We start from the raw sequence: 14,034 nt of genomic DNA, 5'->3' as shown, positions 1-14,034 counted from the left end.
TTTATTTTACAAACGTTCAATATGTTTGTCTTCTCTGCGCAGGGCCGACGCTGGAGGGTGATAAATCTACAACCCGTGCACGTTCTCTTCCTGGAGCCCCGGTGTTTACAGATCTCTCTGTCCCTCACTGGAAGTGTTTACAGCCCCCTCTGTGCCTGTGCGTGCGCATTCCATACATCGCAGCGTGGACGTCTCTGGCAGACATCTTGGGCAGGCCGAGGCGCTGCTCGTGCTGTGCACTACTGTATAAGGGCAGGCATGCTCTGCGCCTCCTGCTCACTGGTCCTGGACTGTAGACACCGATCAGAGATAAGGACAGGCAGCCACGGTCATCAATAATGCACAACTACAGACCCTACTTGGGCATCCACCTTCCCCTCATGCTACCCTTCCTAACAGTGCTTCATTTGTACAAAATTAAGTGCCAGGGACCACCTCAGGAGGCCACCGCTGCTTGCTCCATCTATTGCCCTGCCAGCGCTGCCAATGACAGTACCTACACAACTACTAACTATCACTCTCCTACAAGTGCGACAATTCAGACTATTTTAGGCCCCAAAAACTATAAAAATGGTCAGGGTGACAGGTATTAGTTGTTTTTTAATGTATATTGAATTTAAAAAAAAACAGCTCTTTTTCTGCTCCTCTCTCAATTTTACAAGCAGCGCCACCATGTGGCAGCTGTAACAAGTGCCCTCTTGACAATTAAGTGCCAGTACCGAGCACCGGAAACCACTGGCTCAAATTAAGCACTACTCCTTAAGTAACCTCGGCACCTGCCGTAGTACGACAATCATAATAGGTGATTACCTGCAGGTAACTTGTGTTCTTATAAAGTGCTTCATACTGCTTATTTTGCTGTCTCTAAGCACTGTAATTATTAGGTGTTACTAATATTCAGTTTAATGACACCCAGATTATCCACCTGAAAGGGAAGAGGTGTGGCGCAGCGGCCAGGTCGACTGACTCTGGGAATCACGGTTCGATCCCCGGCGCCGGCGGCAGATTAGCCCAGCACCATGTGACTCTGGGCAATAGCTTGCTTAATCTTCCCGAGGGCCCCCAGCGCCTAGAGACCCTTACGGGTGATATTTTGCGCTTTACAAATGTGGATTATTATAAGGATGAGAGTCTCTCAGTTGCCCTTGACAATAATCAAGCTTGTGACTGCAGGTCACAGCTGAGACCAGTAGCGAGCAGTTAATGTACTAAGCCATGCTTCCCTGAGGTAGGAACTCCCATGGTCTTAATGTGCACTTCGATCATGCTTATCCTGTAGGACCACATATCCACGGGTCCTGATGCTGCGGTCGGGATGCATGGGAGTGAGTACCAAACTGTGTGGGCCGTATGTCTCAGGGTTTTTCCTGAGTCTGGCCTTTTGCAGCCTTTTGTTGACTAATGTCAGTGTTAAACCTCAAATTTTGTTTGAGGAATGCACAGACATTCATTTACAATGCTGCTACCTTCAGGGTCTCTACTATCTCTTTCCAATTCCCTCCCCCTCTCTTCCCCCCCCCCCTCTTTCTACACGTCATTTCCCATTGTAGTTTTCTTTTTCATCACAACATGAGCAATGTGGCTTGGTGAACATTTTTTAAAACATTTTTTATTGGATTTCAGGCTTGTAAATGACTCCAGACATACCAAAATATGGAGTACAAATACAGTAAGATGACAACAGTACACTCTACTACAATCACCCAGCTTACAATTATATTAGAAGCCTAGACGTGATACAGACCACAATATATTATGTAATACTGGCCCTGCAAACTAAACTTAGTTACCTGCCATCAAACAAGACCCAAGTGTTATCAGTATAAGTAAAGGGGGCGCGCCTGCAGGTTTCAACCAGCGTATAGCTGTATATTGACGGCCATTTTCATGTTCTTCAGATTCTCTAGTTTGTTCTCCTGGCTGATGATGGTGGCATCAGCACTACGCTTGAATGTTGGCGTGAGGGTTGTTGGTCTCCTGTTACATAGTCCATGAAATATTTCACCAAAGTCATCTTCTCCATTGACTGGATAGCAATCTCCTCTGTGGCCTCCAGCCTCCATTCAGCAGCCATCTCTGTGGATTGCATCCATTCGCTTTCTCTTGAAGCCTCTCCAGAGCTGGCAACCAGTGGCGTGTCCCCTCTCAAGCGGTTTGACATCTCACCGCCCTCTGCTTCGCTAGATGTGATTGGGTGGAAACAGCCCTCCCGCGGCTTGAAGGCTTTTGTCTTCTTCACTCCTGAAGATCTGAGGGTTTACACCCACACTGGCCAGTTTAGTAGCAGGGTCACCTCTTGCCTTTCTCCCCCCTTCCTACGCCTTCCCCATGGACCGCCCTCGCGATCGCCAGACAACAGGCACCTGGATCTTAGCCACACTGTGGTCGAGGGTGAGGAGCGGCTTTGCAGTCATTATCTCACGAACGAAGTACGTCCCCAAGTCTGCAGTGTCACCCAGAGGAGGCAACACTGGTCCTAGCGTGAGAAGAAAGTCACAGATGCAGAGAGGTGGGACAACGACCATGAAGGACATTCTAGCGCAAAGCCCACCTGGCCACGCCCTCTTGCTGGCCTGTCTGTCTCCATACCTGCATTTTTGTTCTCTTTAGTCTAAAAGTTGCTTCAATCTTTAAAATACATTGTTGCCAATAGAATTATAGAATCACACCTGCCTCAAGTATCTATAAGCATTTCTCTAATACTCCTTTCATTTTACACACACAAACTCCCTCAGGATACATTTCTTTGCAAAGAAGTATGCACCAGGTGCACTTTTTCCATCTACAAACCAGGGTTACACAATTTACACATCCGCTTGTTTGTGCATTGGAATGCATTGTTTGATGTGATCCATGTACTAACCGATTACATCACAATTCGTATTTTGCAGGCGGGGGCGGGGAGGGGGTTGGGGGGGTCTCAAAACAGCTTACTTAATGAATATTAATTAGGCATGTTACAATTTGTGATCCCCTGTGATTGGCCACGAATGAAGCAATGGCGGCCTGAAAGCTCCATTCCCGTGTGTGGCTTTCCGAACATTTTGTTTTTAAAAGCAGGCCATATTCAATAAAGGCGCAGCTGACGCTTTAAAAATATATATCTATTTCGGAAGAGGTGGGGGAGGTGGCCGTGGTCCTCTGGACTCCTACCTGCTCACCCGGAAGCCACTCGGACGCCATTTTGTTTGTGAACCAGTTACTCTGCCAACTCGGGCAAAGGGTGGCAAACCTCTTTTAAGAAAGGCTTTTCCCATCTTGTAAAAGGACTTTTGTACATTGTGAAAAGATGTTTGCGGTTGCAAGTGCTGTGAGTCTGCCAATCACAGGGTTTTGACTGCCAAAGGGCTTTGTGCATCTGGCCTTACTTTACACTGTAAATAAAAACACTTCCCTCCTCAAGAAACACATTCTTTGCACTGTAAACTCAAACCCAGGCTTAGCTGTTCCAGGTCCTGTTTATTTACTGTGGTGGACCTAACTAAACACAGTGTTTCAATAATCTATAATATTTTTGTATTACATCTCTATCTGTACCACTTATACTTCTTTTATTCATGTATACTGACACTTACAATAAGTGCGGCTGTCATTAACTTTATTACTTTATGTGAAAAACAAGTACCGTAATTTAAGAAGGAACACTTGGGTAATCATTGAGTGTTAGCAAACAAAAAAGAGATCGGAAAATACATTGATGTTATTTGTATTATATTTTTTTTTATTTAAATAAAGAGCTTCACTGCCTGCATGCTTCTTGGTGCTATAGGATTTATAATTGGGCCGCTCAAAGGTTGCTTCTCACAAAGAGCTACTGGTTTAGAAGAGTTTCTTGCCATCATTTTTCAGGATATTGTCCAGGTTTTCAGTTCCCTCTGGATTCCAATGCACTGTTCTTTGGATAAGGAGCATCAAAGTCCACAGCAAAGATCCCTGAACTGCGAAGGCTCGCCCTCCTGGTCCGTGAAAGCGCCTTATACTGAGCAGGACGTCCTGCGCTAATCGAACTTGGTGGGAGCCCATGGAGCAAGAAATCTTGCCAATAAAGTCCAGCCCACCACCACAAATGGTCCAGTAATTTACACTAAGTGCCTTCAATCGCATGTGCCTTTGCATCAAAACCAGTGCAGTTGCTGGACCATTGATAATGCATGTCTAAGGCTCTGTGTCCCCATGACCAGGCAGGCTGCCACATTCTGAGTCACTTCTGTAGGGCGATCAAGGCTTAGTATAGGGTGTTCCAATAAGGGCCTCTAGAAGATAGAGTCGCAGCCACCACCATACTGCTCATATGGGTGGAAAGAAGTAAGTTCAGGTTCATTGGGTTTCATAGCTGGACACTGTAGGATCTAATGGTGGTTCTCATCTGAAGAGCAAAAGTGAAGTTCATGTCTAACTGGACACCCTGGTTCCTGGGCACTGGTTGAGCTCATTGACCAGACCAACATCATGTGGACACAACCTACGGAACTGCTGAGAGGAAGGCTTTGATGGAGCGGGCTTTGGTTGAGTGGTCCATATTAAATCATCTATGTATTATCTTCACGTGAAAGCAAAATCAGATAGTAACTTTGAGCAAGTTCAAGAACCATATAAGCCAGTATTAGAAAGTGGGCTGATATATCATACTAGTATACAGTTATAATTAATCAATTAAAAGGCATACACATCAAGTTTTGCATGTTGGCAAAAAGTGTTTAACTTAAATAATAAAGAAATAAAAAAAATTGCATTTGTATTGTTCATTTAGCTTATCCTGTTTGTTTTAAATGGTTGTTCTATTGAATGTTTGTTATTTGACTGTTATATATTTAATTTTTTTTATTTCTTTCACCTAAGAGTTTGTGTTTTTCTTTCCCTATGCAGAAAACATACGCTGACGGAGGAAGAAAAATTAAGGTACGAGTTATATAAATGAAAGAAAAACGGAATTGTCCAAGAAGTGTATTTTGATTTGTCAAATCACCCTTCATTCATGTTATTTTTATAGTGAACAATCGACTGGCTGTTTCTGGTTATCACTTACCCATTGTTAGTTGTACGCGTTTGTTGGTCTCCGTTGCCCACAACAATGTTCTGGATTTGCCCATTTATGACAGTGAGATCTTGCTAAGTTTTTTGGTTCTTTTTTGACACGACTTTCTTCACTTGAAATAAGCATTAACACAGAAAATTTATAAGATAACAGGAATTTCAACATTTCACAATCAAAGGCAATTTCAAAATGGCAGACTAGCCCAGTGGGGTCTTGCTCTCCTTTGTGTCCTTTTTTTCGGTATATCAATTTAGTGGCAGGCATTTTATGGCTCCTCCTGGGAGTACAAGTAGCACTTGTTATGCCTGGGAGCAAACTTAGCAGTCTGTGTCACTCCCACATCTTCAGGATCAACACTTTGAGCTTTCTGGCCAGGACTGCGTGTTTTTCATGCTGTTATATTTTCTCTTTTAATTTAGCTTGATGGTTTCCACATAAGGTCTTTCTGCCTTCATCTTATTAAGTGTTCTTTCTATTGTTTACAGCACCATTGTATTTTTAGTGTACAAAACATTTCCCTTTTCCTGGTGGCATCAGTGCTTTCATTTATGTTCCTGGAACAGGATAAACTTAGCCCAAAACATGAAGCCAGCAAACCCAAGAGAAGCTGATGTCTGTAACAATGTGCGGGCAGGCACCAAGATTATATGCCAACGAAGAAGTATGTCTGACACTTTTTATATTTTTATTTCCTCTCTCTGCCTTTGTGAGAGGATGGTTTATGCCTCTGGTGCCCAAGTATAATATCTGAAGTAGGTAGACATATAATGCCCAGGTTATTCTTTCTGTTCTGATGCCTCAGTTTCTTTACTGCCGAACCCATATAATGCATCAGATTTGCTTTCTGTACTGTCCAACCCATGTGATGCAACAGAACATGTTCTCTGTTGGGGTGTGCGGATCTTGTGGAATTCAACTTTGCGTATTCCACAGAGGTCCACCAATGGGCAGAAATAGGCATGTCGCACTATGATTTAGTGCAGGAATAATCAGCACAGACGGCACCATGCGGCGTGCCAGAGGGCACAGCTACTCGAGTTGATTTTGCTGTTGCTACTTGAGTAGCCTTTCTTTGGTGGAATTTGGCCGGATCTCCACATTACAAGAGTAACTCGGAGTCACCAAAATGCGGCCAATTACACAGGCAGAACATAATATTTCATTCACCTCCAGTTTATGTATTGTTCAGTCCCTGTTAAGCATATGGTATTAAGCATAAGGTATAGATTATGCACTGTTCAGTATCGCAGAGGCATTTGTGCTCCCAGCCCATGCTACACAAGGTATATTTTGGATTTTTGTTTGGCTCAAGTGCTTTTCAGGTATTATCTCGCGATGAGGTCTATGGATCAGTGTAGTGATCAGGTTAGGGATGTGACGCCGGCTCTAATTCCCCCTACCCCAAACTCCTTAATTAGCTTCAGTAACTCCTGTTACTTTCGTGGTTAAATTGGGTCATGCATGAGTAACTCTAGAAGCATAAAATGGCTCTAATTTATGAGATTCAAAAAGGAAAAAGGAGTGACTTCATGGTAGGCATACGAATGTCTGTAATTTCCAAAAAGTTGCAAGGTTGATGTGTCTTCTTATTATCAATAATGTCCCTACCAACGCCTAGGAATCTATTACCATCATCGATTTCCATGAATACGCCTAACCCTAGACAGGCAGAACTTCCATCATTAGAAAGTCCACCTGTGTTGCTGAACATTTTAGGATGCGTCTACCAAACAACGCGAGCTGTCTGAATGCACAAGACCTATTGTGGGTTTACCAAGATCTTACTATGACTTGCAGCCAGTCATTTGCTAATCATTGGTTGCCTTTATTGTATTTCTCATTTGCTTCTTTCTTATTCAGTGGCTTTCCTTCTCCAAGCTTGTCCATCTTATGTTTGCCCCTCGCCTGGTGCATAGCCTCTTTACCACCTCTCTGATTGGCTGACTTCTAACCTTCTATTCTTCACTTTGAGGGACCTACATTTTTTGTTTTGTTAAAGCATTCTATGATAGTGCATGTGATTTTCAGCTCTCCACCTTGTGTGCTTCTCCCACCTGCAATCTGTATTGATGTCTCCTTTGTGTTAGTAGCTCTCTCACTCATGTGTTTCCCCCGGCCAAACCTCTTGTTTCCCCACGGTCCATGTTGCTTTTTTAAAAAGTTTTTTTTTTACGAAGTTTTATATAGCGCGAACTTGACCCGAAGGTATCGGATATCAGAGCGCTTTACATGAGCATCAGTTGCGGTACATGAGGACTAATTCATTTTTGTTAGGCGCAGGAAGATTAATCGCCCAGATTGACAGGATGTTGCACGTCTTTGCCGAGACTCGAACCCTGTACCCCAGATTAGAGGTCGACCGCCCTTGACGTTAGGCCAACTCCTCTCCCTTTCTCGCTTGTGTGCTATTCCCTCCACTCACCTTTGTTGCTTTTCCACTTCCTTCACCCACTTCCTGTGGGTTCCCTTACCTATTCCTTCTTCGCCTACACTTTTTTCTTTTTAATTTTTTTCAAGCAGCAAATTGCTGCCGGCCCCTCTGCCTTAAAATAGCTATTTCATGCTAGTGCTTGTTATTTTTTTCTAATTTTCCAATCTATCTTGAGAAGTTTACAAACTTTGCATTTAATAAAATTTGCAAAGTTTGGTACCCTTTCAAAAACTTTGTACTGGGTAAAAATTCTGACAAAGAAAGTTCATCTTGTGTTTTGAAAACTCATCATCCTTTGTAAAGTTTGCAAAACCTGTGATATTTTGAGAAAAATACTTTCTAAATTCACATATCCTTCGACAATACTGCCTAAGCTCCAAATTCTGAATATTCACTGCCATGTCCCCCCCTTGTAAACTCCCCGGTTTCCAACTTAATCGTAACTTTACGATCTCAGATAATCTGATATCAAAAAAGAACTAAAAGGTGACGGACATAAATGGTAGCACCTCACTTTTATAATACTGCCACCTTATCAGGCTGTTTATGCACTGAAACTCCAGCACCCTTCACCTAATGGTGCCTCTGTAAACAGATCTAACATTTTTTTTAAAACAAATGGAGGTGCACTAAACATAGAATAGAGAGTCCAAAATATTTCTCTTTTTCTTTTTTTGACTTTTATTTTATGGATGATAAATACACAAAGACAGCCAACGCGTTTCGTTTCTGTAAAGACAGTTTAACGGAAATTCTTCAGGGCTTGAATCGATAGCAAGTCAAGTTTAAAATTTATATTGGTGATTCGAGAGTGAAAGATAGATGTCATCTCATACCAGATGTATAAATGATTCAGTTTAACTTTAAACGTAGGTAGGTGGTTGTTTAGATATATAAAAAACCATTGATTCATTTAATGACGAGATGCACTTTGTGAAATGGACTTGTAGCTCCTACAAATTTTAACGGAGTTGCTTTATACATTGATCGTCGCTCTGCTTTATAAATGCGAAATATCGATCATTCACCTTGATAAGTGGTTCCTTTTCACTCTCCGATTTGCCAATGAAATAAAAGTCAAAAAAAGAAAAAGAGAAATATTTTGGACTCTCTATTCTATGTTTAGTGCACCTCCATTTGTTTTAAAAAGACCGCAGATAATCTGTTGAACTACTGGATTGGTCCCAGTCACTAATTGAATCCCTGATTGCAAAAATGCACTTCCTGAGTTTTTGACTCGGGGTTTGCAATGTATGCCCACAAGCCCCTGTGTGTGTGCATTAAATTTCAATGTAGATGTGCTGAAAACTTTGTGACTTGAAGTCTTTTTGGTCTGCATGGCCTTTCTCTACTCACTCTGCCTCTTGTGTTCTCTCATATTCCACCTTTATCTCTGCCCTATTTCGCTCTTGTCCCTCTCGTCTTTTTTCTGTCTGTCCTGGTTCTGCTTCTCGCACTTTCTCTCTTTCCTATCTTTTCCTCCGCCACCCACGTCTCTGCAATGCTTGTTTTCCTGGGAAGGCTGTTTCCCTCCATCTGCGCCTCCTGGCAGCCTCACTTTCCACTGTTTATTCCAGAACATGTCAGGCTCACCTTGGGTTTACAGCTCAGTTGTGGATCTGATGCTAACTGCAGGCTGCTGCAGGGCATGAAGCCGCCTTGGTCCCTCCACCGTGTAACAGGACAGTCGAGTGTGGCAACATGAGCCAGCAGGGCTGTGAGAAGTTACACATTTTCACGGTTTTCTGCAGTCTGTCAATCCTTGGTTTTTGAAAGATTTGTAAGAGACAGAAATCTTAACCTGAAGGTGTAAATTCTTGTGAAACCTAGTTTTGTGTTACAATGTTTCCAACAGTAATTATTTTTGGGACAAAAGTTTCCAACAAAATCTTGGTGTTTGTTGATTTTTGTAGCTGGAAGTATTACTAGCAGAGATATTTTTTCCCTCGAAATGTAAAGTTGAGAAACGTTACAGTATTTTGAAAACGGTGACTATTTTTTAGGAAAATTAAATCTAAATGGAATTCAAGGCATATTTCAATCAAAAAGGATTAGATTAACCTCGAAATACATTGGAATATGAGCCTTTGTCACAGTAATTGTAAAAATTCCACATACAGGAAAGAGTCATAAAGAACTTTGATTTGGAATATTAAAAGCCATATTTTGAATCACATTGGAATTAATCTTCGTTAGGTTGGGGTCTTCCCTGACTTGTAGTTTTGCGCTAGTTATTTTATTTCTAATAAGAGGAGACTTTCTAGGGAAACATAACGCCACTTCTTCATTTTGTAAATAGGCGGGGTTCCCATGCTATTTATTTGTATTGCTCCATTACGGAGAAATCATCCTTAATACACATTAGAGTTTTCTTCAACATTTGAACTTTTTCCTTGTTGTTTTTGTCTTCCTTGGCGTTCTTCTGTATTTAATAGGACTTTATTGTACTTTTTTTAAACTCCTTATTTTGAAGGCAAAAGACTTGCGTTGAAAGACAATAACTGAAATATCTCAAATATCTAATGGTATTAGGAGACAGTGGAGCCGGTAAATCTGAGGGTCTGTGGGGGTTTTAGTCATAGCGTGACCCAGTCGTTTTGCGTCTTCCCAGACTCTAGAGCTGCAGTTTTTACAGACTGCATGAAGGCACTAAACTTAATTTCACACTAAGAATGAACCAGGAGTGCACACAGATATTTGCAGTATATAGGAACGTTTTAACCCATGCCAGGGACAGAAAAGTGAGCTTCCTACCTCAAGACGATCCCGCTACATTTGTAAATTTGCAGCTCTACTTAGCACTCAACCTGTAAATTTACTGCAGCCATAGCCTTCCACTGTTGGTGTCTCAAATGCATAATTCACATTACTTTTGGTCTTACCCAGTAGTAAATAACATCATACTCTCACTAGTGAACAAAGGGCCGAAACGTGTTGTGGCCACAGATCTCCGTGGCAGCACACCTTCGCAGGACAGTAGGACACATCTTGCTCCATCGCCCTATTCTGCCGCGTGATCTGTCTTTCACTGGTGGCTCCTGGTAGCCAGACGTCCAGGCTCCAGGCCAAGGTCTATATTGAGTTATAGGACATGAGTTTGCACACTGTGTTCAGCTGTTGTGCACGTAAAGAATCTTTAGCTCTGGCTGCCAGAACATGTCGGCGCCTGAGAGATTCATGGCATCGGCAGCTTCAGGGATAAAACTCTCTTGTCTTTTTTTGTTTTTCGTCTCTCTTCAGTTTCACCGCTAAATTCTGTCAGACTTTGGGATACACAATGCCAGCGATTAAAGCAGATGCCAATAACCAAAGTAAGGTCTGTAGCAGCTAAAAGCAGGGTTTCTTACTGTGGAGTCAGCAGTATGAAGCGTCAAAGATGAAAACTGGAGCCAGCCTTGAAGTCGGCTCCACAACTAAGCTTTTCCCAACACTGAGCTGGTATTCCTGATTTTGGCATAATAGTCGATTGAGAATTAAGTCTCGCATTGAAGCTGGATTGCTCTGCCCAGATCAGAATCTAGCTAACGTGCTTTAACATCATTCACTTACACACACCTGGATAATCTCGGTTGAACTCTTTAAAAATCCTTGCCTGTTGACAGGTTTTTGGGATGAAAGTATCGGGTACAGCACCAGTGTATCACTGTGCTCCTCCTTTTATCATGCTGGCATGTTTTCGTGTTTCATGAGCCTTGTATCTCATCCGTCCTTTGACATGGGCTTTACATGATGTTGTATGGTACTCACCAACCGAGTGCTAACCGGTTGTACATTGGTGGAACTACACCCAGAGTGGAACTCCTTTCATCATAGTGGAGTGCTGTTCCAATCTTCGGGACATAACATTACCCACAGTTGGTAGTGACTGACCTATGGTTGAGGGGTACAAGGATTTGTACTTGTACCCCATTGGATGGATGCATACTGGGTGTCTGTCCATCTGTGTTAGTTTGTCACGAGCCCTCCACCCCCTCCTTGTTGCATAGCCGCGTGAGTAATACTGGCGGGGATGGGTTTCTCCTAATATAGGATCGCCTGGTATGTATGTAGCTTCTGAGTTCCGATAATGTTTGGTAGGTTTAGTGCTAGTCGGAGGTCTTCTGTCTGTCATTTCCTGTGTGTCTGCCTGCGAGGCGTGCCCCTCGTCCCTGCTGTATCTATTCTCAAGTGAACTGCGCGTGCCTGGTTTGGATTCAAATCACTTTCAATGGAGCAGGAAGGGCTGTCTGTGCGGTCTCCAATGAATGAAGCAGTTTTGAGCAGGTAAGCCTGTGGCTTGAGGGAGGAAACTCCTGAACAATCCCTTCCTACTTTGCGAAAGAAACAAGATCCTCACAACAGCTCCTGATTGGTTGGTTGCTTGTCTGTCTTTAGTGTGAAACCAATAAGACATTGTGGTGGGGCTGCTCATCACAAGAATACCAGGGTGGCCGTGCAGCTTTGTATCTGGTTTTCAAGGAAGTGCACAGCACCAATTGGAAAGATGCACTTTGAAGTGACTGGTTCCCTCCCAGTGTTTGGGGGACAAGTTTCAATCTAAGCGGCCGGTTCTGGCCAGTCCTTGGACGCCAATGCCCACTGTGTCTGCGAAGTTGAAAAGTGAGGGCTCTCTCATGCATGTGGACGTGGCCCCATGCAAATGAAGGAGCACCTTTGACCATACACAAAATGGCCCTGTATTGTTGCACTAACTTCACATCTCAGGAGGCGGATGTTCTTTGCGAGGGGCAGGCAGGCTCCAGGGATCGCCTAGAGCATCTCACCGGTGGGACAGTGACCGGCTGCACCTCGCTTGGGAGTGGAGATCCCTGAACCATCTCTAAAGGAAGGCCGCAGCTGCCTCTACACTGACGCTGACGGGGCAGTAATAATACACCCTGCCAGTGTCTCTACAACGCACTGGTCATCCAGGAAGTCATCGCCCCCATGAGGGCGGGGGCAGTGTTCAGCTGCCGCACTCTCACGATCGCCTTCTGCCCCTGGCCTAAAGGTGGAGAAAACATCTGGCTGTTTTATAATGTTCTTCCCTTTGCATGATCAGCACAGCGCCGAGATACCCCTTCGGTAGTGAGTTGTGCGCTATACCAAGATACCGAACTAAAATTAATCTATAGAGTATATTCACTGCAGACAGCGCCTCTCGCTTTCACGACCAAGCACTCCTCCCGCCCCAGGTTCTGTGAAGCGCACCTGATGATTTCAAGTCACTGCAGCAAAAGCCTGATGCGGACACGTTCTCTGTCCATCTGTCCATCAGTGTGCAGGCGACACCAGAAGACATCCCAAAGTGGCGTTTGCCCTGGACCTTGTGTTCTTGTTATTTGTAAAGCAGTGTCTGCCGGGCCTTGGCCTCGTGTGTTTCCCATCCACTAGGGAACACTGCACTCACTCAGGGTGAAACAGACCTATAGCTTCAAAAACACTCAGAACTGTAAACTGGCCTGTCCGGACCTGCCTCTCCCGTCTCTCCATGCATGATCCGGCCTCCTGCTGACCTCTCCAACAGGACTCGGGCTGCCCAAAAGCTGAAGTCTGTAGGAGTCTCCACAAACCCAAGCCTCAGAAGCCAGTGAGAGTTGGGTGTGAATGGAAAGTCCTTTTATTTTTGCTGGAAAGTTTACACTTTAGGGGCGGTAGGCGCACCAAACTCCACCACTTAGACACTACTGATTGTAGCACGTCCTTAAGAAGGCGGGGGATTTTCCTTTATTATCCAACTCTAGACCAGGCCACATCCCTGCCCCTCTCACACACTGGCATCTCCACAATCATTACTGTGAATGAATTGACACTTCTCTTCAGTATATAGTATATACCACCCCCTCCTCCACAGTCCAATCCTTTGCCTTTTACCGGGGCCATGCCCCTTAAACTTCCTGACTGATATGTGCTGACCTTTGACCTCTCCTGGGCTGAAAGAGGCTGAACACATCCAGGCCTGCCAATTTACAACTTTTCTCATGGTGTGAGCAGGGTGGGGGCTTGTAGAAGGGCAGAACTGCCAGGCCTTCACAGCCTCGGCTGCTGGGAATAAATATTGGAAAGGGGGATCGCCGCTACCAGCCAAAAGGCGTCTAAAGCCCCCTCCCAGTTTTTTTCGGTGGCGGTTGTGTAATCCGCAGGGGTTTTCTGCTGGCCTTTCGCTCGCAGAGTGATATTAGCTCTTCACCGGGTGACCCTATGAATAGAGCCGATATTGTGTGACACGTGGTGGTGCTGTGTGAGTTGGCGGGCTTGAAAATCCTTCCATTAACAAAGTAAAAAAATAAATAAAATGGCTGCCTGAACCAACTCGTTCAAAAGCCAATCCAAATAGCATAATATACTCTACCCCGCGCTCGCAGCGGTACGCGGTGATGGGCGATGATGGGTGCAGCTTAGGGAATTGTGGAAAATCCCATGAACCCCTGCGACCTGCACTGCACAGACACCTGCCACCCCACATGCAAAGTCAACTCAGCACTCTAAACCAAGTGGGAAATGAATGACTCCCTTGTCACACAGTGAAAATAGCTCCGAAGCCAAATGGAGCAATGCCATTGGCCAGTGTTTGGGAGGCGTGATTGGG

General features: G+C 44.1%; 1 protein-coding gene across 2 annotated transcripts in view; it reads left to right on the top strand.

Annotated features, from left to right (window-relative positions):
* Positions 1-14,034, top strand: part of IL11RA (interleukin 11 receptor subunit alpha) — a 278,686-nt gene that overhangs the window by 202,573 nt on the left and 62,079 nt on the right. For both annotated transcript variants that reach the window (XM_085628331.1, XM_085628322.1), the window contains exon 6: positions 4,867-4,899. In XM_085628331.1, the coding sequence (XP_085484457.1) occupies positions 4,867-4,899 (33 nt within the window). The remainder of the gene's footprint in view (positions 1-4,866; positions 4,900-14,034) is intronic.

The sequence above is a fragment of the Triturus cristatus genome, chromosome 2_1 (genome assembly GCF_964204655.1).
Source record: "Triturus cristatus chromosome 2_1, aTriCri1.1, whole genome shotgun sequence".
NCBI lineage: Eukaryota > Metazoa > Chordata > Amphibia > Caudata > Salamandridae > Triturus > Triturus cristatus.
This window is presented reverse-complemented; position numbering and strand designations above follow the sequence as displayed.